Here is a 25,264-nt window from a genome sequence, read left to right on the forward strand (position 1 = left end):
GTGTAGAATTTTTCGATTTTTCAATGTTCATTCATTAAAAAAATGTATTAGTTTCAATAATATGCAAAGAAAATGTGTTCTTTCACGTCAACGTAATTTTAAATATATATAATTGTAGGTCTAATAATCGCTATGTATATTACATAGGTCTATTAGTTCAGCACTAGATGACACTAAATTCTTCCCACTGTCCATGTCACATCAATGGTATTATTTATTTATGTATTTTTTTTTACAAATTATTGACCAACCTAGTGTTAAAATGGCTTGATATCTTTTATGATGTAATGATAATAGTTGAACAAATATGGAGTTCTTGGCGTCTCCTGAAAAGTGACTATTTTGGAGGTACAAGGTTTCTGCCTAACACCAGCAATATGATTTTGCATCATTAATACAAATACATTAAAATGGTGAACAGCTACAAATAAATTTAATTTCAGAACCACTGCAATAATTTTTTAATGATCAGACTTGAAATTTCACATATTTGTATCTTAAGGCGACATGACTCAGTGGTAGAGTGGTCTTGCAACCCTGAAGTTGTGGGTTCGAATTGCCAGTTGCGGTGTCATCATTAGGCGAACGAGTAATCAAAATGTAAGGCGGAAAAGCGCTATATAAATGAAGTACTATTTAAGTAAGGTATCCTGCGACTTAAGTATCGGAATTGGAAAATGTTGGGTTGATTGTAATATTTTGTTTTTTCATATCAATTAAAAATCTTTACCACAGAGTTGCAACAACAGCAATAGCATTAATATAACACTAACAGTGAACAGTATACTGTATCTGGCAGGCCCAAGTTTTTTTTAATGTTCTTTGTACCACAAAACTACTGATTCATACATTTACATTTTGTAACCAAGCATATTTTCTGCCCTTTTCTCTCTTTGTTCTTGTTTGGTCCCATCATCGCCGTCATCATTCTTCAGCTTCCAGCCATGTGATCATCATCAGCAGAAGCGCAGCGCATTCCTGTTTGCAAACTTATTTTTCCTCTCTAACAAGGTAAATATGTCTGAATCATCAAATGTAGAATCACCATAAGGCTTCTTTGATTCTGCGCCTGCATGTTCCCAATGCTAATAATAATCGCCCAAACCTTTCATTTCATTATATTCCCCAAGACAATATTGGGAAGCGTGTACAGTATGAACATGAGCTGTGTGTCTGTCTGTCTTCATGCAGAATGTTCGGTGTGTTCTTGTCACCAAGGGCTATGGCTGTTTGTGTTTGTGAGGTCACATTTGCCGTGCCAGCCGAGTCACATTTGTCTTACCAAACATTTACCTGAAACTGAATACACTTTGTGTTCATGCTCATCGGCTCACTTCAAACCAAACACAGACACACGCATGTGCACAACAGTAAGAGAAGAAAAAATAATGCATGTTTCAAAAGAATGTTGTTCCTGAAAAGGAGAACAGAGAAAGCAAGCATGTTATTTTGGTCCTTGCTCATATTGTGAATGTGTGCGCAGTGAGGCGGATTGACTCCAATGTTATCTTTGTGTTTTTTGGGACTTTCAGCTTTTCTGAAACTACACGCCAATTATTCTTCATGTGTTTAGAGGGTCCACCTTTGTGTCTGTTCGTGTCTATACACTTTTTACCCCTTTGCCTTTGGCTGCTAAAAGCCCTTGGTTGGCATAGCACACGTCTAAAAATACACACACATATTAACACCATATCTGTGAGCACAGGTGTCATGGCCCCACACTGCCCCCAAGTGTATGTCTATGCACACTTTCAAATATGAAAGAAAAAAAAAAGAATGGTGTCCAACTGTCCATGGTCTGCACACCTCTGTTGACATGCATGTTGGTGACTAATGTGCAGAGTTGACCCCTTAGCCCGGCTTCCTCCGTTCCGTGTCTTCCCACTGGCACCCAGTGTTTGAAGTGCCGGGGCTTGTGACATCACAGCGTCGGACACACAATGGTCGTGCTGTCCCTGCACTGCGTCACAGATGCCTGCTTCCCCCGGTGGATGCTTGGCAATGGGAAGGCCAGTGTGGGATGTTCTATTGCCTGGTAGCCGTGTGTCACCATATGAGTTCAGGAAGCGATAGCCCACTTTGTGTGTGTCGATGTGTGTTACCATTTAGTCGGAGCCTTTAAGCCACACACTAGTTACATAATTGTGTGTTTGACAGCTCATATAAGCCCGTGGGCTTCTTTTCCTTTCCTGCTAAATTATTTATCCTGTTTTTCTGCTTCCTTGTGCATATCAATAACAAACAAATAAACAGCAGGACTGGAATGTAAATGTCATCATGATATCAACTTTCAGGGGCAGTAAAGTTGTAAGAAGTTGTGATCGATTTACAACAATCTGGTACATATAATGCATATAAATGAAATGACTAAAATTCATTGGCATGTGTCAAATGACACAAAAATGAGTCAGTCCCCCCACCAATTAACCTATTTAAATATTTTATAATGTGTTTATTATCTCCATGCACAAAGTTCAAGGTTAGAGGTTATGATTTGTTACTTGGTTTTGTCAGTTTATTAGCAGGATTAGCTCATAAAGGGTAAGACTAATTACAAACAAACTTTTGGAGAAAAAGAGATGAGATTTAAAGTCTGCATCATTAAATTTAAAGTTGGCAGGATGAGGACAATAAATCTTTAAAAAAAAAGATTTCAATCTCATCTTGCCAACTTAAAATCCTCAATGCAGGAAATTGAATTTCACTACTGCCACATGTACCCGAAAAAAGAAACTGCACACTCCATTCTTCACGTACACACTGCGCACATGACGTCACATGTGACAGACAGAGGGCGGGAAATTCAAACCCGAATCCAGTCTGAAAACTATTGGCCAGAGGCTTGCCGGAGTGCGTGCCCATTGTAAACAGCTAAAGTGTTAAGCTACTAATTAGAAGATGTTTGAGTTATTCATGGTCAAATAAAAAGGCTATTGTACAGATATTTTTGGGCAAATTGCTACTGATTTTAAACCTCATCTTAACTTTATATACGCCGTCATATATGGGAAAGAATTGCTGAACTAATTTTTATATATATATATATATATATATATATATATATATATATATATATATATATATATATACACACACACACACAGGGTGTCCTCGAGTTACGTCGTACGCAACCTCCGTCGTTTCGACTTTACTTTACTTTTTCGTTAATTTCCCACAGTAATCACGCCATTTTAAAGTTATTTAAAGTTATGTTGTTGTTACCTCCAGCAATGGGCGTCCATCCATCAGGTCAGCTTACCATCAGTCGCGTCACATTTCTGTGTTGCAAAGTTTTCATTAGCTCCTCTTTTCCGTCCGGCAGCAATGAATGTCCGTGCGGAAACACGAAATATTGGTTCCGGCATCTTCCGGTTCACACAAATGTGTTTTTTTTTTATTACGGTACAAAGTATACAATGTATTTTGATTTAAATATGAACTTTAACGGTAAAAACCGACTTAAGTGGAAATTCGGGTTACATCACCAGAGTAGGAACAAAACTCGTCCGCAACTCGAGGATTCCCAGTATAAATTAAAAAAATGTCTTGCAGCTAATTTCACAGCGAATGCGCTACTCCGTTTGTTGCGTAAATCTGACTATAATAACACAGAAAGTCACATTTCATAATTGTAGGAGGAGCCTTGGGACAAATGAGTTTAAAAAACAACAAATCAAATAACTGCTCATTATTACCACAAATATTTCGCCCATACTCTACAACGGCAAATTAGCAAGAGAAAAATAGAAGACAAGACGAAATTTAAGTAATCAGGACAATATTATTTTCTTTTCTTTTTCTTTTTTTTTATTCTTGTCCTGCCGACTTTAAATCTCATCTTGCGTTATAAAAAAAAAAAAAAAAAATCTCGCTAGGTGACCCTAATACGCCATCGTACATTGCCAATGATGGTACAGCAAAGTAGTGTGTTTACAAGTTTTCAGAGGTAGAAAATAGAATAAAAAAACGACATGTGGTAGGTATGTTTGCATGTTGTGATATAATGCAATTTTTTTTTTTTAACATAATCATAACTTTTCCATTTCCTGTTCTTTCCATTCCACATTTGACAAATAGGAATTCACTTAATTCCAAAATCTGGACAAGGTATTAACCATTTTGGGCTTTGCTGCAGTATGTGTGTTATTCAGAGACATTTAATAGCTTTGGGTTAGACATGTAAGTCTATTAATTACACGTTTTACATCAGTTTGAACAAAACTCTGTCCAGAGTATAAGTTGAACCAGTCAAAAAATAAGAAAAAAAACCCCACACATGAGGCAATGAAAAGAATGCATTAGCTGTACACCACACATTAGTTGCCATGACTACTGCTTCTTTTTCTGCTTTAATTTCTTCTTCTACTTTCTTTTGGTGGTTGGCGGGTGCTTTTGTTGCATTACCACCACCTTGTGGCCACCGGGCATGATGCACCAAAAGTATTTGTCAACCACCAAAGTCTACACAATTGGGGAGCAAGGATTTTGTGTGCCTGTCCAAGCTCTAATTTTTATATATAAAAGTAAGTCGCAGGAGCAGCCAAACTATGAAAGAAAGTGTGAGTTTTATAGTGTCGTTTCTTTGTCTTCTAAGGGTCTTTGATATAGTTGAATGTGTTTGAATGTGAGTGTTTCAATTTGTCGTTCTGCATGGGTTTTTCTTTTTCATGTGGGCGATCCGACAGGCACAAAGCGGGCAGTGTATGCCCCCTCTGGTGCTGAAATGTACACTTTGGACAACAGGCAGCTTGAGCCTTTCTCAATAGGAGCTGCCATTCTTATTGTACCTCACGCACAATGACCTTTTCTCTCTCTTTGTCTCTTTCCCCTCTGTCTTTCCCCTCTTCGTGACCATGAACGTCCAATGTGTGAGTCTGGCTCTGATTGGTGGTTTAGAACCTCATGTGACTGCGTCTGTGACTCTCAAAACAACACTGAGACGAGGAAAATGAAGTAGGAACCATCAGTCACTTCCCAGCACATCATTTGTTGACTCCAGCAGAGCTTAGTCATGCAGGGAAATTAACACATGTCATTGCAGAAGGGGAACTGGGACTCCCCACTGATTGTTTGTATCTGCATGTTGCAAGACTGTATGCGTGAGAGAAAACAGAAGGAGGTGCTGTAAAGAGGTCAGGGTGTTCCCCATTATCCCATTGCTCACATGACCGGAGTCAGCATGTTTTGTGGTACTCGCTTTAGCACCCTAGTGCCCGCCACCACCACCACCACCACCACCATCATCATCATACATTTTTAGATGAGTTTTTATTGGTACTGTGAAGTCAACCTAAATTATACATTTTACGTCCATCCATCCATATTTTCATATGGGCACATAATGTATTGACACAAAAACATCACACTCACAAATCACACCTATTTTAGAGTCTTCGTTTGACCAAACAAGCAAGTTTTTTTTTTAATTTGTCAGGAAGCTTGGATTACCTGTTTGAACCCCACACAAGTACACGGAGAACGTGCAAGAGATGATATTTTAAACCCAGAAAGTCAGAACAGTGAGGCAGATGTGCTAAACACAATAACGGCGCACTGCTTGGGAAATGATTAATCATCCTGAAAAGAAGTTGAGGAAAAAAGGAAGCGAAACTTTCTACTTGGTTATATCCGATGACACGTGATTTGCCTCGGGGAATATTCAAGGTCGACTGGCACTTTTTCATAAATAGTGTAGATTGGGAATTTTGTTATATTTCTATATTATCAAATCGACATTAGTCTCATAGTGCTACTATCAGATCAAAAGGTATTGTGCAATATTTTTGTATAATTTTGCGACTACTTTCTTGTACTCTGCAGTCTTAAAATGTGGCCAAAACGGCAAATAAATTAAATTTCAGTTATGAACAAACAAATAGAAGTACCACATTGATCAGAATATTCCACATTTTTTCCTATAATATAAAATTTAAATCTGGCTTCTGTCCAAGATCACACTGAATTTTTTTTTAATCATTTGCATTTATGTAATTCGAACATTTAAGCCTACATCGGTTTCAGATGATTAACATGTTAAACCAATATTAAATCATTTGACTATATAGAAATTTTAATTAAGTGCAACTAAATGTAGCTATTTTTTCCATTTCTCCTGAATTAGTGACCACGGGTGTCTGTTTACTTGGAGAAATAACCATTTATTGAAGGAGGCTTCTACTTGACCAAACATTTAGGTCTGCTTCATGACTAAAAAACAATGTTGGTGTGTATTTTGTTTGTTGCATGTTTTATTTATTAAATGATTACTTTTGTTTAAACAAAGACTTTATGGGTTGCTTTTGCAAAACAATAAAGCTATGTGGTTTTTTTGTATATTTCTTGGGGATGCTGCAGAATGCAGTATGCAGCTATCGCCATCCATCCTATATGGCTGCAATGGAAACTATCCAAATTTGATTGCTATCAATTTTTTCAACCTACGTTCTCTCACAGCTTCTTCTACCTCTCGGACTGGACTGCGGTGCGTTGACTTCGTCTCGCCCTCCCCTGCCCCCTCGCCCCCCAGCAATGGCCTCACGCATTGGTCTGCGCATGCAGGTAAAAGACATGAGCAACTTGTCATTTTTCAGTTATTTGTTAAGAGCTCAGTGATTGTACTTATTTACTTCCTTAGCTGATGCGAGACCAGCTGCAGCAGGAGGAGCAGCGTGAGTGGCAACAGCAGCAAAATGCAGCCCTGCATTACATGCAGCACCGCATGGCGGAACCACCTGCCCCCACTGCAGCCATTAGTACCCCTCAGAACTACCAAAGCATGCAGGTGCCCGTGGAGGTTCTTAAGGTCAGTGGGAGGAGCTGTATGTGATCATACACTCTAAAAACACTTGGGTCAAAAAATAACCCAAGTATGCACTCTAAAAACAGTTGGGTCAAAAATAACCTAACTATGTGTCAAAAATGGACCAATCCTCTACTTGTGTCTATTTGACCCAACTTCGAGTCAAGAAATGGGTCTTTTAGTCAATTCAACTCATAAATATTGGTCAGAGCCTTTATTTGGGTAAAAAAATGGTTATTTTGTTTAAAAAACAACAACAACAAAAACAGAAAGTTGCATCAAATTAACCCATAAAGTGGATTGGTCCATTTTTTATCCATAATTGGGTTACTTTTGACCTAACTGTTTTTAGAGTGTATTCAATGTAGATACACCAGTTCACACTCTTAATAGTAGAGCTCTTTAAAATGAAATGTGAGTCTGGGTCAAAAATGGACCGATCATCGACTTGGGTCTATTTGACCCAACTTTGAGTCAAGAAATTGGTCTTTTAGTGTAAAACAACTCATAAATATTGGTCAGATCCTTTACTTTGGTAAAAAATTAATTAATGGTTATCTGAAAAAAAAAAAAAAGAAGAAGAAAAAAACAAAGTTGGGTCGTAAAGTGGATCGGTACGTTTTTGATCCATAATTGGGTTACTTTTGACCCAACTGTTTTTAGAGTGTATTAAATGTAGATACACCAGTTCACACTCTTAATAATCTCTTTAAAATAAATATATCGTCGCCGTCCTGTGAAAAACACTTATGTCCATTTTTGTCTATTTTAATTATTTATTCATGTATTTATTTATATATTTTTTTACATTTTTACGTTTATGGGATGAAACGAATGTATTGCAGACATCACAGCAACGATATCAAATCCAATCCAATCAAAACAAAACAAAATATCAAAAATAATCTATAATAATAATAATAATATTTGTGCTTTCGTTTGTAATGCAGGTTGAGACCCACCTTGAGAATCCTACAGACTACCACATCCGTCAGTCTCGGAGGCAACAGGTGAAAGAATACCTGTCCACTACCTTTGCCACCAAACAGGTATCGGCCAATCATCATCCGTCATCAATACTGTTAATCGGAAGTTGCTCATTCGCTCTTCTTGTTCTCTCTGTCTCAAGATGGTTCACGCCGTAGCAGGGCCAATGCCGCCATCCCCCCCTGCGGCCATTGGGCCCACAGGGGGTTCAGCGTCTCTACCCCCACCCTTGCACTCTCCACACAGGCGCACTGAGCAGCTCATGACTGGCAATAGTGCACCCAACAGCCCAATGGCCATGCTCAACATTGGATCCAACCATGAGCAAGAGGTAGCGGGTTCGAGAGCGTGGCATAAGCCAGTAAACATTTGTTGTTGGTCATGTCAAATAGTGTAGTCCACACGAACCCCATTGAAAAAAATACCTCTGAAATATGACCTTATTGCATGCGTATAACATTATGAGGTTTGAATATTATCCCCATTATCGTCACATTTTATGAAAACATCGTAATGATTTAATTGGCCGTTGATAAACTGCATCGGCGTTCTAAAAGCCATTTGTGTCGTGCGCACAGTTGGTGAATAAATGTGTTGACTAACTGACACTGGCTTTCATTGAAGTTTAAATGCTCCATTATGGCCTTGTAGCAGCAATTACGACTTAACAAGTGACAGACAAACAGTTTACTATGCCAAGGCCCTTTGAACCTGGCAGACTTTGACCAAAATCTCTCTTCGCGTCGCTGTCAGCCTCTGTTTTGTCAGTCTTACGGAGAGGAAATAGCGGTAGTCTAAACAGTTAGCCTCCATGGAGAAGTCATCTTCATGAAACATGCGTCTGCAGGTGAGTTTACCTGAAGGCCTCGACATGTAAACGTCAATATAAGGGAATTTTCAGTATATAGATGTGGCTCGCATGCATGACTCGTCTTAAAGTGAAACTTTACAGGCTATAATAATGCTCATTACTCACATACGTTTTCCCGTCTTTTTTCAGATGGATGAGGTCATTGATGACATCATCAGCATGCAGTCCAGTTACGATGATGTTCAGGCCTACATAGACCCCGTCCAGATGCCCAACACAGTAAGTCAGGCCAAAACAAACTAGTGAATGACAGTATATGGACAAAAGTGTTGACACAGTCTTATTGATCAATTCATTTATCAATTAGTGCAGAGTTCATCTACACTGATTAGTTTTCTCAGAATTTTTATTCTTCAGCTTGGTCTCAGTCTTTGCTTCTGAGTAATTGGACAAAAATTCCCAAAGGTGCACTTCAAAATATTGAAGAAGTCCTTCTCAGAAGACTGGAAATCTTAATAGATTCATAACTTCCATTTTATGTCCTGTATGAGTAATACGTCTATTACCTAGTCGTAAGGAATGTTGTCTATATAGTGTCTTTTTTTTTTAGTTAAAATTTTTTTTTATGTTACAATTTGAACATAATGATTTAGAAGCATTTTATGCATTTAAAACAAATTACTACACAGTAACATTAACTTTTGTTCCCCATGTTAGGAAACCTCCAGAGTTCGTATTTATTTATATTTACAAAACAGGGCTCCAGTTTTTTAGTTTTTTTTACTAGGAACATCGTGCCCTTTATTGGAAATTTTACGGGTGCAAGTAAAAGATTTAAGGACACACACTTTAAATTGGCGTGCAAAGTAAATATTAATCCCGCAAATGTTCTCTATATTATTGATAAATGCCCTGAAATGTAGAGCAGAAGTTTATTAGCAACAAAAAATATTCAAGAATAGTAATTATTTAAAAAATAATAATAATAAAAATACTGGTTGCACTGGCATGACTCGATACAATTTTTATTTGCACCAAAAAGGCACAAAAAATGTTAAAGTTAAAAACAATATGTTGATTTGGTCATTGCGACTTAAATTTGACTATGATTCAAAGTGTTTATCATATTTATGCTTTTAATTTTTTGTGTCCAGACCCAAGCAACAATCTGTGATGTCACAAGCATTTTCTTGCGTAAACTCACAATGGTTATATTGATTTGAACATGCTGAGCAAGGTTATACATGCCAACAAAAACATGTCAATTGAAGACGAGGGGAGGGCAAAAGTAAGAATTAACAATTAAACTGCCGGCAGTTAGAGTTCAACTTGTTTACAAGATATTTGGAAGAAGGGAGGAGGAGGACGGGGAGGGGAGGGGAGGGGGATGAGGGCAATTTGTGCAAAAGAAAAACAGGCTGAAAGTCCAGTTAGGGGAAAGTTCACTCTTGTTTGGTGGTGGGGTGAGGAATATCTAGACGAAAATTGGATCAGTGTTGCTGAGGTAGCGTCCCGACAAAGTCTGCCTTGGAGCGAGGAGGAAGGACCCCTCTGACCTTGCTGCTGGATTAGAGGATGAAAGAGATGAGTAAGACATACGCCATTGTGGAACTTATTGAAGGAGAACAAATTCAGTTGGTAAGATTTTAAAAAGTAACTGCTGCGATCAATTTTGGCGGACTTGCTTGGTGCTCATGGTTCTCGGTGAAAGACTTTAATTACCAGCCTCGGGTCGCTGATTACATGTGGACGCACACGAGTGTGGGGGTGGAAGGCGTTTTAAGGTTGTCGCTGTGTGCGGTTACATTGCATGAATGTTGATGTTTGATTTATGCACATTTGTCTGCATACGTTTGTGTGTTAACATGCAATCTAACAACACAGTAATAGATTGATTATATCAGGACATTGATCGACACTGGCGCGTCGAGGGGTGTGAAGGCTGTGCACTGAATGAACTGCTGCTGGAAAGAAATAAAGATTTTATATATATATATATATACGATATCATATCATGTATCATATTATATAGATATACAGTTGGATTTCAAAATAAAATAAAAAATTTCCCAAATGACAAACCATTGAAATTCTTCACCTGCTAATCCTGATGGGGATTAAAGAGGCATACTCTTGGAATTCTTGGAATCTCAAAGTTTAGTGAGCGCCATTAAATACCAGGCACCTCTGAGGTTGATATTAAGAGTGTGTTTATGCGTGGACTGAAACACAGAGCCATACAGTGCCCCATGAAATTACACTTCTTTTGGGATATGGAGTTCGATGGGTCAGACAGTTTTAGCTGTTTACAAGAGTAACTTGATGGATATCTTACCTGTTAACATACAATTTAATAGACAAAATTAATTTGAATAGCATCTGATTAATGTTACATTTCACAGCGTGCAATTTACATACAGAGGAATTTGTGTTTGTTTGTGTGAGTGCATGTGTGTGATGTTGTGATGTCCGAGCTCCCACAGTAGCCAGCAGATAAGCTATCACTTCCTTTTGACATCTTTATCTTTCAGGCCTCATTAGTGCTGCCCCATTTGCCCTCACGCCAGCGAGTAAAACACAATAGGCAACACGATATTAAGAAGTAAATCAATATATAAATCAATTGAAAGGAAATCTGTAATTTTTAGTAGCCAGATCAGAGCTTTCAGTGTTAGTGTTGAAGTGCAACCTTTATGAGCGTTGGGGAATGTCTGCACACAGCCGAGGAGAGAATAAAGCCATTAGAGATAGATAAGATACTGGCCAGAGGATGACAGTCAATCATTGCTGTACGCTTGTCAGGGAGTCTTTAGGTGTGATAATATTGCATTATCCTTAGTTAGGCCTTCTTTACCGCGCACTAAAAATGGACACTTGCCTTCATAAAGATACTTAAACGAGGCTGTAAATGAGCTGTCTCGGACCCATAGAGAAATAATCTGGAGTACGGCCGTTTGACCTGTGTTTAAATTTTAAATTTTTTATCATTGACATTACATTTAGGAAGGAGCTTTGCCATTATGTGGAATATAGTATTCAGCAGTGTTTCCCTTTATTAGGCCAAGGCACATATTTTGCATTAGAAACAAATCTCCTGCAGACAAAAATGTGACATAAGTAGTTTGCAGGTTAATTGTTATTAACTCATTCACTCCCAGCCATTTTCACTAAAACAATCCCCTTCCCTCCCGGCTGTTTCACTGGATTTTGACTGATTTTGCAAGGCCCACAGATTATTGTGCTCTATTGCTATAAAAACATGAAACCTACCAAAAGAAAAATTAAAGTATCTTCTTTCATCAGGAAAAGAAAGTATATTGCTATCTGTTTCAGTTTGCAGCAATTAGCATTAGAATATAGCTAAGTTTCATCATTGTTCACAAATCTATTTAGAATTCTGAGTAATTGAGTTTTTTTTTTCCAACATGGTCCTGGTTCATTTCCTATGCTCAGCTGCCACCTGCTGGCCGTTTGTGTAATAACTACAAAATCTTCAACCCTTCTTTGCAGTTGAGAGGCTGCATCAAAGCCTTCTGTATGCTTTAGGATAAATAAAAAACAAACATAACAACGTGTGTAAATACTTCTTTGAGACACTTAAAACATTTGAAATAGAATGTATTTATATGTTTTTGGGAGCAAATAAGTTAAGAAGAAGAGCATTAAATTGTTGTATTTGTCGCTAAATTTTGTTGGCATAGATAAATAAGCAAAATTATATTGTTTTTAGTACGCAAATACCTTTAGGACCAATGAAGTGAAATTGAATTGTTAATGTACTTGTTAAGCTAAATTACCACTTTTGATTGTTGGTCTTCTGATTGTGTTTGCATTTGTGTGCCTCCTCCCCAGCTCCCTCTGTCCAGCAGCCACCTGGATGTGTACACAGGTCCAGGGATGAAAGGACCAGCCATTGCAATGACCAGCAATTCCTGTCCTGCTAACTTGACCATCAAACGAGAAATTTCAGGTGCGACCATTTTGCATGCTTCTTGATGATGATAAATGATTCTTTCCTGTGAAGCCACTCATTTTGCAGCTTTAAAATGTCTTCTTTTTAAAGAAAAAATATTTGGATAAATAAAAACAGCCTTTTTTAAAAACAAAACAAAATACAGAGCAATTTTAACACGTTAAGAAATGTGTTGCATGTTAAAAAGTAAAAAAATATATTTTTTCCTTCTTCAGTTTTAATTCTTCTTAATAAGTCACATTGTCACATTTCTTGTGAGCTATTTTTAGAACGGGTCCATTGACTGCTCATGTTGTCATCGGGCTAACTAGTACCCGCTGGCACCACATTTTTTGTTTGTTTGTTTTTAGGACTATCCTCATTAATCCACATCGCAAAAATACATCCGTGTATGCACTTGTCCTTGCCCCACCTCTGCCCCTTCCTTTTTATTGGTTTCACAAGAATACAAAACAAACTCCCCCCACCCCTCCCCTCTCTGGGAAAAAAAGCCGCTGTCTGCTCAAGTTATTTTCAAAGTAGCAGTTTGTTTAGGGATTTATGAAAGCAGCCAATCATATTGCAGCGGGACTCAAAAAAAGAAAAGAAATGCTCATTACCGGTGATGGACACTTTTAGGGGCAATTGAATCCTTGACTTTTTAACACTATGCTAAACAATCAAATTGGTACTCGGCCCATGCCTACGTGATGCCGTAATATTTTTATGACCTGGAATGGCAATGTTTTATTCATTAGCATTTTTACATTCTTACTCAAGTGCAAAAGAAGTTAGCTTCTTTAAAAATAAGATAAAACTGCTCAACTCATCAAACTGTACATAAGGAGTAATGCAAAGCTGATTTGCAAATTGTTCACAGATGTACTCAACTTTGTTCTATATTTACTAGCTATGCAAGTATAAAATCAAGTTAAGTAATGTAAAAATATCTCTGGTTACACTGGATTGGATTTTATTTTATCTTTTTTTCCTTTGAAAAGTTATATAAAGGTCAAAGAAAAAGTACAAAAGGCACATGGGTTAATTCTTTGAAGCTTGTCAGGCTTCTCACAATATGCTGAGACACTTTAAACTTTGAAGTTTTGTACGACTTAAAAGCGACATAATCTCCCCAAACATTTGCGTTCTTTCCAGAATCGTTCTACATCAGTGGCGTTCAACATTTGTAACTCATTCTTGTAATAATCATCTTACAAGTTGTACATGCACTTATGCAGTGTTTGTGTCAGCCACTAGTTGATGACTTTTTGTTTTTGCAAAGAAACAGAAGCCCGTGCCATGGCCAAGGAGAGACAAAAGAAAGACAACCACAATCTGAGTAAGTCTTTCCCGCTTCTAGCAAGTTTTCCTCTAAATGTAATGATTTTGTTCTGTGCATTGCATAATCTTACACAGGGGCAACACACACACACACGTGCACACAACTATAATCTAATACAGTTTTATGTCCTGTCTTGCTGATTTAGCTGACATAGTGCAAAGAGTGGGTGGATAGAGAACCTGTAAATTTTTTGCTGCTTTGGCAATGAAGTTTATGTAATTGCCCATGATTGTGTGAGCTTGAGTGGGTATGTGCAAATGTGCATCCATATACAAGTGTGACTTTCTGCGTGAGCCATTCTTTTCTCCATGGTGTCTTTTTATTCATCCTCTTTTGTTCATTCATTTACAGTCGAAAGAAGACGGAGGTTCAACATTAATGATCGTATTAAAGAGCTTGGCACAATGATTCCCAAGACCAACGATCTGTAAGTAGTTTTTGCTATATTATGTTTTAGTGGGGAGTGTGCATGTGTTAATGTGTAGTTTTATATGACTTAAGTTAGAAAAATGTCTTTAGATAAGCATTCACATGTTAGTCCAGTTATTAAGGCCATGTACACACATAGCAGGGTATTTTTAAAAACAGATATTTTCCTCCTCTGGATGTAGAAAAAAATAGTGTCCACACCACCAAAGAAAGAAAACATCCACAGCTAACCGCATTAATGCCTTTTTAAGTACGTTCATAACAATTCCAGACCTTAAGGTGGCAAAAGTTCCCAAAATACTATCCAATCAGAGTACGCGTCCATCTGGCCACGCCACTTCCACAAATTGCGCCTACAATGAGATGCATGCCAAGCCTCTAGGAGGCAGTAGTTGGCCAAATACTGTTTATCTTTTGACGTCACTTCACCATATGTCATACAAGCACGGACTGCCAGCCGCTGATCTGTATATACGCGGATCAGTGCTGTCAGTGCACACAAGACTTTTTTTTTTATCAATAAAAAAAATAAATACTTGTAAACAGTCAATGAGTGCATCATAAACGGAGCATAGATGAAAACAAAGAGGATGAATACAAAATCTCAAAAAACTTTTTTTTTACAACTTTTTTTCCCATTCACTCACCACACACACACACACACACCCACACACACACACACACACACACACACACACACACACACACATATACAAACATGGTTTCCCCGATGAGGAAGCAAATCCATGCCGCCTTTTTTTGCTTCTTTTTTAACAACTTGAGGTATGTGATTGAGTGACGCGTATAGAGGACGACGTAAATTTCCGTTGACTGACGGACACACGCGATCGCGGAGCCAGAGAAATACGCAAGTCTTCACTTTGGCCGGAGTTTTTAGAAACCTTCGTTTGCAATGAAAAAAATCCCCTCGAACGTGTGGATGACGGGGAAAGCCGCAGAAAAATATCTCCCGTTTGCAAAAAGCCCGGCTACGTGTATACATGGCCTAAGGTAATCAGATACTGTTTAGGGTTAATCACATGCGGTTAACTCAATTAATGATGATTATCATTTTACATTCCCATTTACTTGAGGACATAACTATTTTCAGCTGTGTCACTGGTAGCCGCTTCAACATTTCCTTTGCCTTTATGGGTTGCACAGTGATGTCCGCTGGAACAAGGGCACCATCCTGAGAGCGTCTGTAGACTACATCAAACGTATGCAGAAGGATGTTCATAGGACCAGAGAGGTGGAGACTAACTTCAGAAGGATGGAAATGGCCAACAAACAGCTGATGCTTCGCATTCAGGTAGTTTGCCAAATATGCCTACACGATCGTTGTTGCTATGTGAAAAACACTTATGTCCGTTTTTATGTTTTTGGGAATGCAGACGTCCCCAAAAACGTAAATATGTCAAAAATGAAGAAGAAAAAAAGGACTTAATTGTTTTTCACATAGCAGCGACAATGTAGTAAAGCCCAACACTATTCCTACACTGTGAGTTGTTATTGGGTGGGGATCTTTTTGCCAGAATTCACACAAAGTAAATAATAGACTACAAGACAATGTTTTAAGAGACACAGTTCTCCCACTTAAAATTATGACAGATGTCTGTAATTTTCATCATAAGCACGTTTTTACTGTGAGAGACGGAATGAGAAAAAAAATCCTGGAAATCACATGATAGGTTTTTTTAACTTCGAAATGATGGTGGAAAATACATATTTGGTCACCTACCAACAAGACAAAACAGAATGATTCATATCAGGTATAGAAATACTTGTTTTGATGCATCTCAGGTAACGACCAATCACGTTTTTCAGCTTGTGACTGTCACATGACCAAACTGAGAAAACAGGTGAGCTGTGATTGATCGTTACCTGAGCCCTGAGCAACTGTGATGTCATTTTTAGTTGACAGCAAGTGCCAAAATGGCCAAATACAATATTAATCAGAATATTATTATAAAGAATATTTTTGGGTTGACTTCCCTGTTAAATGTGGCCAGGATATGAGTAATTTTGGTCTTAACTAAACTATGTTGAGACAAGCTCATTACGGTACAATACTCATTGAAAATAATGACGTTAACAGGAGTTGGAGATGCAAGCTCATCTGCATGGCCTACCCAGCAACTCTCCATCTGGCCTGAACCCAGTAGACGTGATGGGCCCATATATAAAACAAGAGACCAGCCCAGAGAAGACCCTTTCCCACACTCAGACACAAGCACCCCACCACCACCTAACCCACAATCAGGCTCCGCCCCAACCCCAGCAGCATCACTTCCTCCCGCAGACCCACCTGCACCCTCAAAACCAGGCTCAGCCTCAGCAGCCGAGACAGCTGACCATGCTCCCGCAGCACCTCCAGCCCCAGGCGCCCATCCAGTACCCGGCCGTAGGCAGCTCCCAGCCCTTTGACTTTGCCCAGTCGCTGGACTTGTGCGACGGAATGCAGGCGTTCACAGACGGCATGTCGGGGCTGGGCGATCTGGGAGGACTGGAGATGCAAGGCCGTAGAAGCGATATGGGTTTCCTCATGATGGATGAGCCGCTGTCCCCCATCGGCGGCGACCCTCTGCTCTCCACCATGTCGCCAGAGGCCTCTGTCGACTCCAGTCGCAGATCCAGCTTCAGCATAGAGGATGGTGACATACTGTAAACACATGCATGCGCACACATGCACACTCCTGCAAGCACACGCTTTGGAAAAAAAGGGTGTTTGTACCACTATGAACAGCATAAAAAGGAAATCAATACAAGTAGCACAATGCGTCTAATAATTCTGATCAAATAAAAAACTCACACGCATGCAAGACTTCGCAACCAAAAAAAAATGGATAAGACATGAACTGAGGATATTGAAACTTTCATAGAACATTTTCAAGGCAGAAACAATACTGAGGTCAGAGAGTTTTCCTGTATGTTGTTTTTATGAAGGTGGTGGTCATTTTTTTATTCACATGATGACATTCTTGTACATTTTCTCATTTGTTCTTATCACCATAAATGATTTGAATGATTCTGAATCAAATACCGAAGGAGCAGCTCCGTGGTCCTGTTTGTATGATTTACAGGTAGCCTACAGTGATGCTGCTCTGTCTCTTTTTTTGTTTCGGTATGTCTGTAATCACACACTTTGTTGTCACCATGAGCACTGTGTGGTTGGTGTCATCCAGAGGCCATCGCTAGCATGCTAAGCTTAGCTTAGCATGTCTTTAAAGTGGCCACGTTGACATGCACATTGTGGGCTTCACGGGAGTGACTTTTCTAATCCTCACTCCCGGTGTACTTTTTATTAACTCTCACATGCACCAGAGCATCTTTCTACACATCATTGTTTCTGTTAGTGTGCTCTTTGCCATTTAAAACCATGTCATCCATATCTATCATACTCAGGTACTGTAACGGAATTCACAAGCAGGGTCAATTTACATAAGTGCTGATGGGAACTTGAACCTACCTGGGCCATGATTTTAGCATGATTTTTTTTTTCAAGGCGAGAGTTCATGACAAAAATTGATACTGTAAAAAAAAAAAAGAAGCCCACACACAGGATGGCTTTTTAACTTTACTAGAAATAGACCAACCACGATCGGTGGCGGACCGATCAGAGCAATATGTCAGCCATCTTTTTAGTTTGTTTTGTTTTCTATGGCTGTATGAGCATTATGGATGGTAAAGAAATGTGGTGATATATATTTTGTATTATAAGTAGGGATGGGCATTTGACTCCATTTCCTTGATTGATGACAGGGAGGGGAGATTTGCTCTGTGACTGTTCAGAACTTTTTTCCATCTCATGTTCTTAAAGACCACAAACCAGTTGTTGACAGCGCCTCTGCTGGTTGTAGCCAAGTAGTGCTACAATAATATTAACAATAATATTATTATAATAATAAATTGTAATAATAATATTACAATTAGTAATATCTCAAATGTTTCAAGACACAACTCTTCAACAATCAATTCCACACAATCAACCAAATTTTTTATCATTTTCACGACATCAATACATGATTATGCCCATCCCTAATTATATTGGTAAGTTATGTTTCTTTATTGTAGTTTGTTGTTTATTCTATTTCCCAAAGCACTGGAAACTATATTATTGTTTTGACTTTGTACAAAAATGATGATGATTATTATTATTTCGCCGTTTAATGCCACTAAGCAGCTTTTAAGTATTTTGTCTATGTTCTCTAAATGCATTTTTTTCCTTTTCTCCCCAAAACAACAATTTCTACCCCCTTTTAAAGCCAGTTAAAGCCACCTTTTTTGTTATTTGAGATGAAGCAAAGAGCCATTTGGGAACTTTTACTGATTAGGAAGATTTGTACATCTTGTACATCAGATTTGTATTTCTTTTCTTTTTTCCCTACTTTATGTATATATATATATATATATATGTAATTGGGCATTTATTTTTTTCATTGTTGTCTTTTAAGGCCAAATAGTAGATGACTCTTTTGATTGAATGTGATTGAATTCAAATTTCTCACATTGTGAATGTAAAGTTTACCAGTGTGTCTGGTCAGCGGGAAGTCAGTTTTGCTGTGTAATTTCCCTTTGTAACAGCGGTTTCCTTGGGAACTGTAAGACTGACTTCACATCAACTGTGTGCTAAATAGTTATCAGTGCCTGACCGTGTTTGTTTTTCCACCACAGTTGTGCCTTTTCCCCCATTTCGACTACAGTTTAACTGTTGTTGACAACCTTGCCCACACTCCCCAAAGAATCGCTCAGAACCCCTGTAATATTCCATTAGGGGGTGCAGTGCAGCACAACATACACAGGAGACATGTCCTGATTTGAAATAAGTTATAAAAATGTTTTACCAGAATCCAAGAATTTGCTTCAAGTGTTTTGTTTGTCTGGCGACATGTTATGCGTGTTTGTGTTTATTTTTCTGTTGTGTACATGGTATGCTTTGGTGGAGTGGGGTTCACACTACACACATATAGATTTTACACACATATAGATTTTAAACATTTTAACTTTTTTCTTGTGTGTGAGTAAGAGACCCTTATAGTATGTGGTGTACTCGAGAAGACCCACACATACCATACCTACAATCATTAGTTTTCCCCACACAAGATGTCTGATGTAGTACCATGTAGTCCCTGTGGGTGGTAGCATAGTGACACAGATTATCCAGACAGACAAGATCAGTAAAATAATTTAAAGAAGACGAACCTGAAGAAGCTAGTCTAACCATTTCTTATGTGGTAACCAGTAACTTATACATTGCGGTCGTAAACCTTATTCTGTTGAATATTTCTGAGGTATATAATACGCAAGGAAACTTTAATGTATGGCACATTTGATACACAGGGCAAGTGGGCAACTCATTATGACACATTAATAGTGAAAAGCTACAGACATGATAGACCATGAGTGGTTACCCCGTTACATAAGGTAACCCACGTTTCATATTATTATTCACACATCTTTTGGCTTGTGTAAATGTTCAATGAAAGAATGTAATTCCTTTTCCCCAAAAAATATTGTGGTGTGTTTGATGTGACGGCTTTTGTTAAGAGGCTTTTCTTGTTTTAAGGTGAATATGACTCTTCGTGCGCTTGGCTCCAGTCAAAGGTAAGACAGTCTAATTAAGCTTTCACTCACATACCACCTTTGGTGTTCTTTCAAAACATTTTTTTTTAAATAAAAAAATAAAAAACAATAGTGAGTCAGCAAACACTTTCTGTTATGTTTACGTTCTGTTGTAGGTCATTTGCAACTGCTTACTGACTTTAAAATAGCTTGTAAAATCATTTGTAGCCTATTTATATCAAATTTATAAACCATTTTTAAAGGGACTTTTTTCTCCATGTCATTATACTAATGCCCACCAGGGGACACTAGAGATCCATGAGTTGTTGAAGACTACTGTAGTTTCTTTAATTAAACTGCAATAATGAAATATAGAGTTGTCATTTGTGCAAAAAAATCGCAACCTAAAAATGTTTGAATTAAGTATGTTTTGTGTCATGCAGTTGAAATAAAAATATGTACATAAAAATATAAATGTTGAAGCAGGACATCGCACCTTTCAAGCAAAAATCACCTTTTGTCCCTTTCCCCTCCATCTTCTTATGATGTATTAGTCCTAGTCTGCTTCAAGATGAACTATAAACTGTTTAATAGTCCTTCTTAACTTAAATAGAAGTAATCTTATTTCTAATCCTCACATAGACACACATGCACACACACGCTGATGCACTGAGAGCATGTTAGAGTGTAGTCGTGGTGTGTGCAGCCCATCCGCAGGCCCATTCTCCAGGGTCTTTATGATGCTAATGTACTCCCTGGTCTAATAAATCCCTGTAGAGCTGCATAGAGTAGATCTTATGGTTCACTCCGATCACCACCTCCGATCTCACTCCAGCGCGCACACACATGCGCGGCTATTACTGTGGCAGAAGTGCCTGCCTTGCACTTCCATTGATACTTGGGAGGCTGTTTAGTAAAAAGAGGCAGGGGGAAAGGTTGAGACAAATCAAACATGAAGGAGCAAGTTAAGAGATGTTGACACTCCAGTTGCACTGTGCATGTGTGTGGCTTTTCACTTGCAGCAAATGGTTGCGGGCAAAACAGAAAACATGTCATTTTCTAGTGCCTTGGCCTCTTGGAGGTTTTAGCATTATACAATTAAAACTATCTCCCTTTATTCAACCCACACCTGCTCTCCATCTCCCCACTCTTCCTCTTGGCCACTAGGCCTGGATTTCCTCCCTCCGCCTCCCTCTCTCCCTTCTTCCTCCTCAGGGGAGCAGTGTGTCACTTTGCTGGAAGCCCATGGAAGAGAGGTGAAAGGGGGCTGATTGAGCTAATTTAGCCCCTGGATGTGAGAGCAGGCAAGGCCTCACCTCGTGCTAATAGACAGACATCAAAATGGAGATGAGGAGGATTGATGAAAGGAAGGAAAGGATAATAAAAACTGGGACTTTTTTTGATGGATTTATCTTTTTTTTTCTTAGGGGATATGAAAGCAAACTTTTATGAGTGACATTGAGAAGTTAGTAAGGTTTATGTGTGTTGCCTTGCTGATAGTACTCATTGATCCATCTTCCTCCATTAAGTTGCCGTCAATCACAGCCCGCTTTACGATCTGCTCTGCATCAGACTGATCCTCCTGGGCAACCAAAAATAATGGAGCCCACCACATGATGAAGATTGGAGGCACAATTTATAGCTTCTGAGGCCGTAGATCGTCGTGTGGCTCCTCCCAAAGAAAGTGACGCAAAATTGATTTTAGAGCCATTCTTCATCACCACTGCGGATTGAAGTTTCCAAGTTGGAGCAGAGCCTTCAAATTGATATATCATGAAATGGCATAAAACTTTCGAGGTCAAGCCGCCGTCGTGCATGACATAGCACAATACGCCACTATTTTTTATTTATTTATTTATTTATTTTTATTATTATTATTTTTTTTTTTACAGTTTCCCCCCCTACTAACGTGATACAACTTATATGTACTGGTATATGCCAGGAGTCCGCAGATACAAATAAAATGGAACCCTAAATACTCATGGTTCGACATTCGCGGATTCCTCGTGTGTGTGTGTAATTGCCTGTAGATGCCCTAATTTGAAAGTAAATCATTATTTTTGTCTAAATGAAATTCCAAAAATTGCATGGCATATGCAGGCAACCAAACTTTTCAGAGGAATTCAGAACTGTGAGGCAGATGTGTTAACCGTTCAACCACTGTGCCGCCACCACTTTCGATACACATCAAAATAGGCAGTGTTAATTCAACAGCTACAGAGTTAAATTTAACACTTCAAGTGTCTAAATTGGTCCACTCTACTTAAAGCAACACTTTTGAAAAATAACATTTTGGTAAGATAACATCTTTTAACTCTGAAAATGTTAAAATTACACTTCAGGAGTTAAAATCAGTTCCAACAAATTTAACCCTGAAATGTTAACACTCCAATTTTTGCTATGTAACATAGGCCTACTTCACTTTACCTACACCATTAATATAATTTTTACACTTGTATTACAGCTAAGAATATTAAAATGTGACTTAATTAATTGCCGCACATACAGCTTACCGCCGAAAGAGAGTTTTTGAATTTTTCTGTGGCACAAAGAATTCCATCATCGCAGAATGGATGGCGTTCGACCTTGGCGGTTCCACTGTGACAGCAGCCACATTAGACATTGTCACTTTTGAGCCCTCCTCATTGGCTCTACATTCAAATGTGGAAAAGAAGTGTCCTTTTTTGAAAGGTCAAAACTGAGAGCACATGCAGCCACCCGTCAGAGAGGCGAAGCGTCTTCTCTTTTCTTTCTGCCATCTTCACATTCTGTCACTGTAACTACCTTGACATCAGCGCCGCACACCTCCCCGTCCTTCTTCATTGCCAACTCCGCTGCCCTCTTTATTCTGCCGCTCCTTTTGTCCATCTTCTTCTACATATTTAATACTCTTCACTGACTCCCCTCAACCTCTGGTGCTTCCATTCCTGAAAGAAAAAGGAACTCAAATTGGCTGGAGAGATGAATAATGTCCCCGCCATTAACAGCGGCAAAGGAAAGGGTTGGTCTTTTCATGTATGTGGAGGTGATGAGACGAGGGGGTCTGATGGTGTATTGGTCAGTGTTTAGGGTCCGTCTCTTCTTCTTGCTTAGACAGCCGGTGACATAAATGAAAGGAAATATATATTATAATATATATATTTTTCTCCAAAATGCAGTCCATGCATAGCCTTTCTTGTGTTACTACCATGGTGTTTTACTCATCTTGCCCAGTAGGTGGAGTTAGTGGTCCGCCACATAAGCCAACACACCATTGAGGAAATGATTATCTAGGCCGGATGAAACTTGTGTGTGCATCGATAAACATTTTCAATCAGTTAGAGATTACAACTTCCTGACATGTGAATCTTTACCATTCCAAAACATTTTGGACAATTCTTTGGGAGCAGTTTAATGAAGGCCGTTTTGTACCCCAGTCTGTGAAGCAAGGTCGTGGAAGAACTTGACCTGAACCCAATCAAAAAGTCTTTTGGGATGAAATCTTTCTGCATTTCCATACACATGTTCCACAATATTGTCTTCCATTTTGTTGCTGCAAAGACGTAGTTGACACTTCCTGTCTTCCATTTTTTCCCCCTATGGTTGTAGGCGATAGGTATCTCAATACTTTTTTCCTTCTTGTAGTGATTTGCAGTTTCACTTAATTGGTCAGAATTGAAAAAGAATAAGTTTTTTTTATTTTTATTTAGTACAAATAATGTGTATTTGTTTATCCATCTATGCCAGCAATGTACAGTGACAGGCAGAACAAATATAATCTCTTCCACTCTGTAGCAGAAGATCATAATTAACTTTTTTTTATAGTAGTATATATAGTATGTTCATTACCACTTTTTTAGACAGATACCAGTACGAGTACTCAACTCGTCGAGTTGTCACAGATACCAATACCAAATACTGATACCACTCGTTCATAAAACTCCCCCCAAAAACAATAACAGATTTAAGAAAGCCCTATATATGTCAATATAGATTTTTTCCCCCTTAAAATTGCATTAAATGAATGGCACATTTCTATCCTTCTCATTTATAAATTTTAGTTCCTGATCGTAAAACGGCCACCAGTATCGCCCACTGCGAGTGCGATACATTTTTTGTGTTTTTTTTTTTTGTAATATAAAATATGTGCCTTGGCTCAGTAAAGGATGAAAAACACGTGTATGTCAAATGTGTTCCTTTGAAGAAAAATGTCATCCTTTTGTAAACGCAAGACCCGTTCAGACAGCTCTAGTTTGGTCTGTTCGAATGATCAACGAGGGAACACAAATATGCCGCCATCATTTAGATTTGTGCTGGCTGCTAATTTCAGCTCGTCATTATTAAGATAAATAATGCATCTGGCAGAATTTGTCTCCTTTTGAAGGTTACAGACTCCATCTTTTCTCTGGCTGTAGAGAGGGATGTATCATACCCGCACCTTTCTCCTGATTGAAGCCTTTTTCTGGCGATAAATTTATGTCTGGGACAAATACTGGCTAAATGATGGCTAATTTCATTGTCCTTGATGGAAGAGTGAAAGCTAATGGTGTGGCACATAGGATTCATTCTAGCCTGTAAGCTCCTATTAACATCTATTTGTTCTGTTGCTGTGTTTGTTTCTTTCCACCAGGCACTCATCCATCCATCCATCCATCTTGCAAATCTATTTGCAATGTGGTGAGTAAGAATATGTTTCAATGAACTTATGATGTGAAGGTCGCAAAGATTAGATTTTTTTTATTTTTTATTATCCGCATCACTCCATGAGAAGAAGCTTATACAGCCTACAGCTGTTATCACATTTATGCCCTTCTTCAAGCTTCTTTTTTAGTCTCATACCGTCGTCTCCCCGAAGATAACGACGCGCCACATGACGCCGTTGCACCCCCCCCTCCCCACCCCTCCCACACTTTCTCTCGTAGGTGGAGATTTAAAGTTGTGTTTTAAAACTGCCACTGTTCCAATCCTACTTAACCCCCCTCCTTCTGCCTCCTCCCTTTTGTCTCCCCCCCCCTCCTGAGTATACCACCTAACCCCTCTGAACTTCAGTCAGAGTTAGTGAAGACTGAGAGTACACTGGGGAGTCGAGATAGACACAGACTTAGCTGACTGCTATTTCCCCACTTTCTCCACTAATAAGAAAACTTTCTCTTCTTGCGTGCGCAGGGAGATCACACACACTTTTACACCAGTTCACATAAACACTTTGCGGACTATAGTATTGGGGTACCTCGCGGTCAATGGTTTGAATCTTGGCCCGGGTCTATCTGACTGGAGTTTGCGTTTTCTCACGTGCACACGTTCTAAAACTGGTTCATTGAACCCTGTAAACTGCCCATAAGTCTCAATGTGAATATAAATGGTTGTGATTGGCTGGTGACAATTCCAGGGTGTACCTCATGG

General features: G+C 38.8%; 1 protein-coding gene across 3 annotated transcripts in view; it reads left to right on the forward strand.

The window, feature by feature from the left end:
* Positions 1-19,166, forward strand: part of tfeb (transcription factor EB) — a 29,684-nt gene extending 10,518 nt beyond the window's left edge. For 2 of the 3 annotated variants that reach the window (XM_086087987.1, XM_086087986.1), the window contains exons 2-12: positions 936-1,011; positions 6,454-6,558; positions 6,635-6,802; positions 7,750-7,848; positions 7,929-8,117; positions 8,787-8,876; positions 12,450-12,567; positions 13,838-13,888; positions 14,243-14,318; positions 15,476-15,632; positions 16,419-19,166. In XM_086087987.1, coding sequence (XP_085944113.1) covers positions 6,529-6,558; positions 6,635-6,802; positions 7,750-7,848; positions 7,929-8,117; positions 8,787-8,876; positions 12,450-12,567; positions 13,838-13,888; positions 14,243-14,318; positions 15,476-15,632; positions 16,419-16,988 — 1,548 coding nt within the window. In that variant the 5' untranslated portion in view covers positions 936-1,011; positions 6,454-6,528 and the 3' untranslated portion in view covers positions 16,989-19,166. The remainder of the gene's footprint in view (positions 1-935; positions 1,012-6,453; positions 6,559-6,634; positions 6,803-7,749; positions 7,849-7,928; positions 8,118-8,786; positions 8,877-12,449; positions 12,568-13,837; positions 13,889-14,242; positions 14,319-15,475; positions 15,633-16,418) is intronic. The other variant, XM_086087988.1, reaches the window with a different exon arrangement.
* Positions 19,167-25,264: the final 6,098 nt, after the last annotated feature.

Source organism: Leptonotus elevatus, chromosome 10 (assembly GCF_054856555.1).
Source record: "Leptonotus elevatus isolate MCC_2025b chromosome 10, RoL_Lele_1.0, whole genome shotgun sequence".
In the NCBI taxonomy this organism is placed as follows: domain Eukaryota; kingdom Metazoa; phylum Chordata; class Actinopteri; order Syngnathiformes; family Syngnathidae; genus Leptonotus; species Leptonotus elevatus.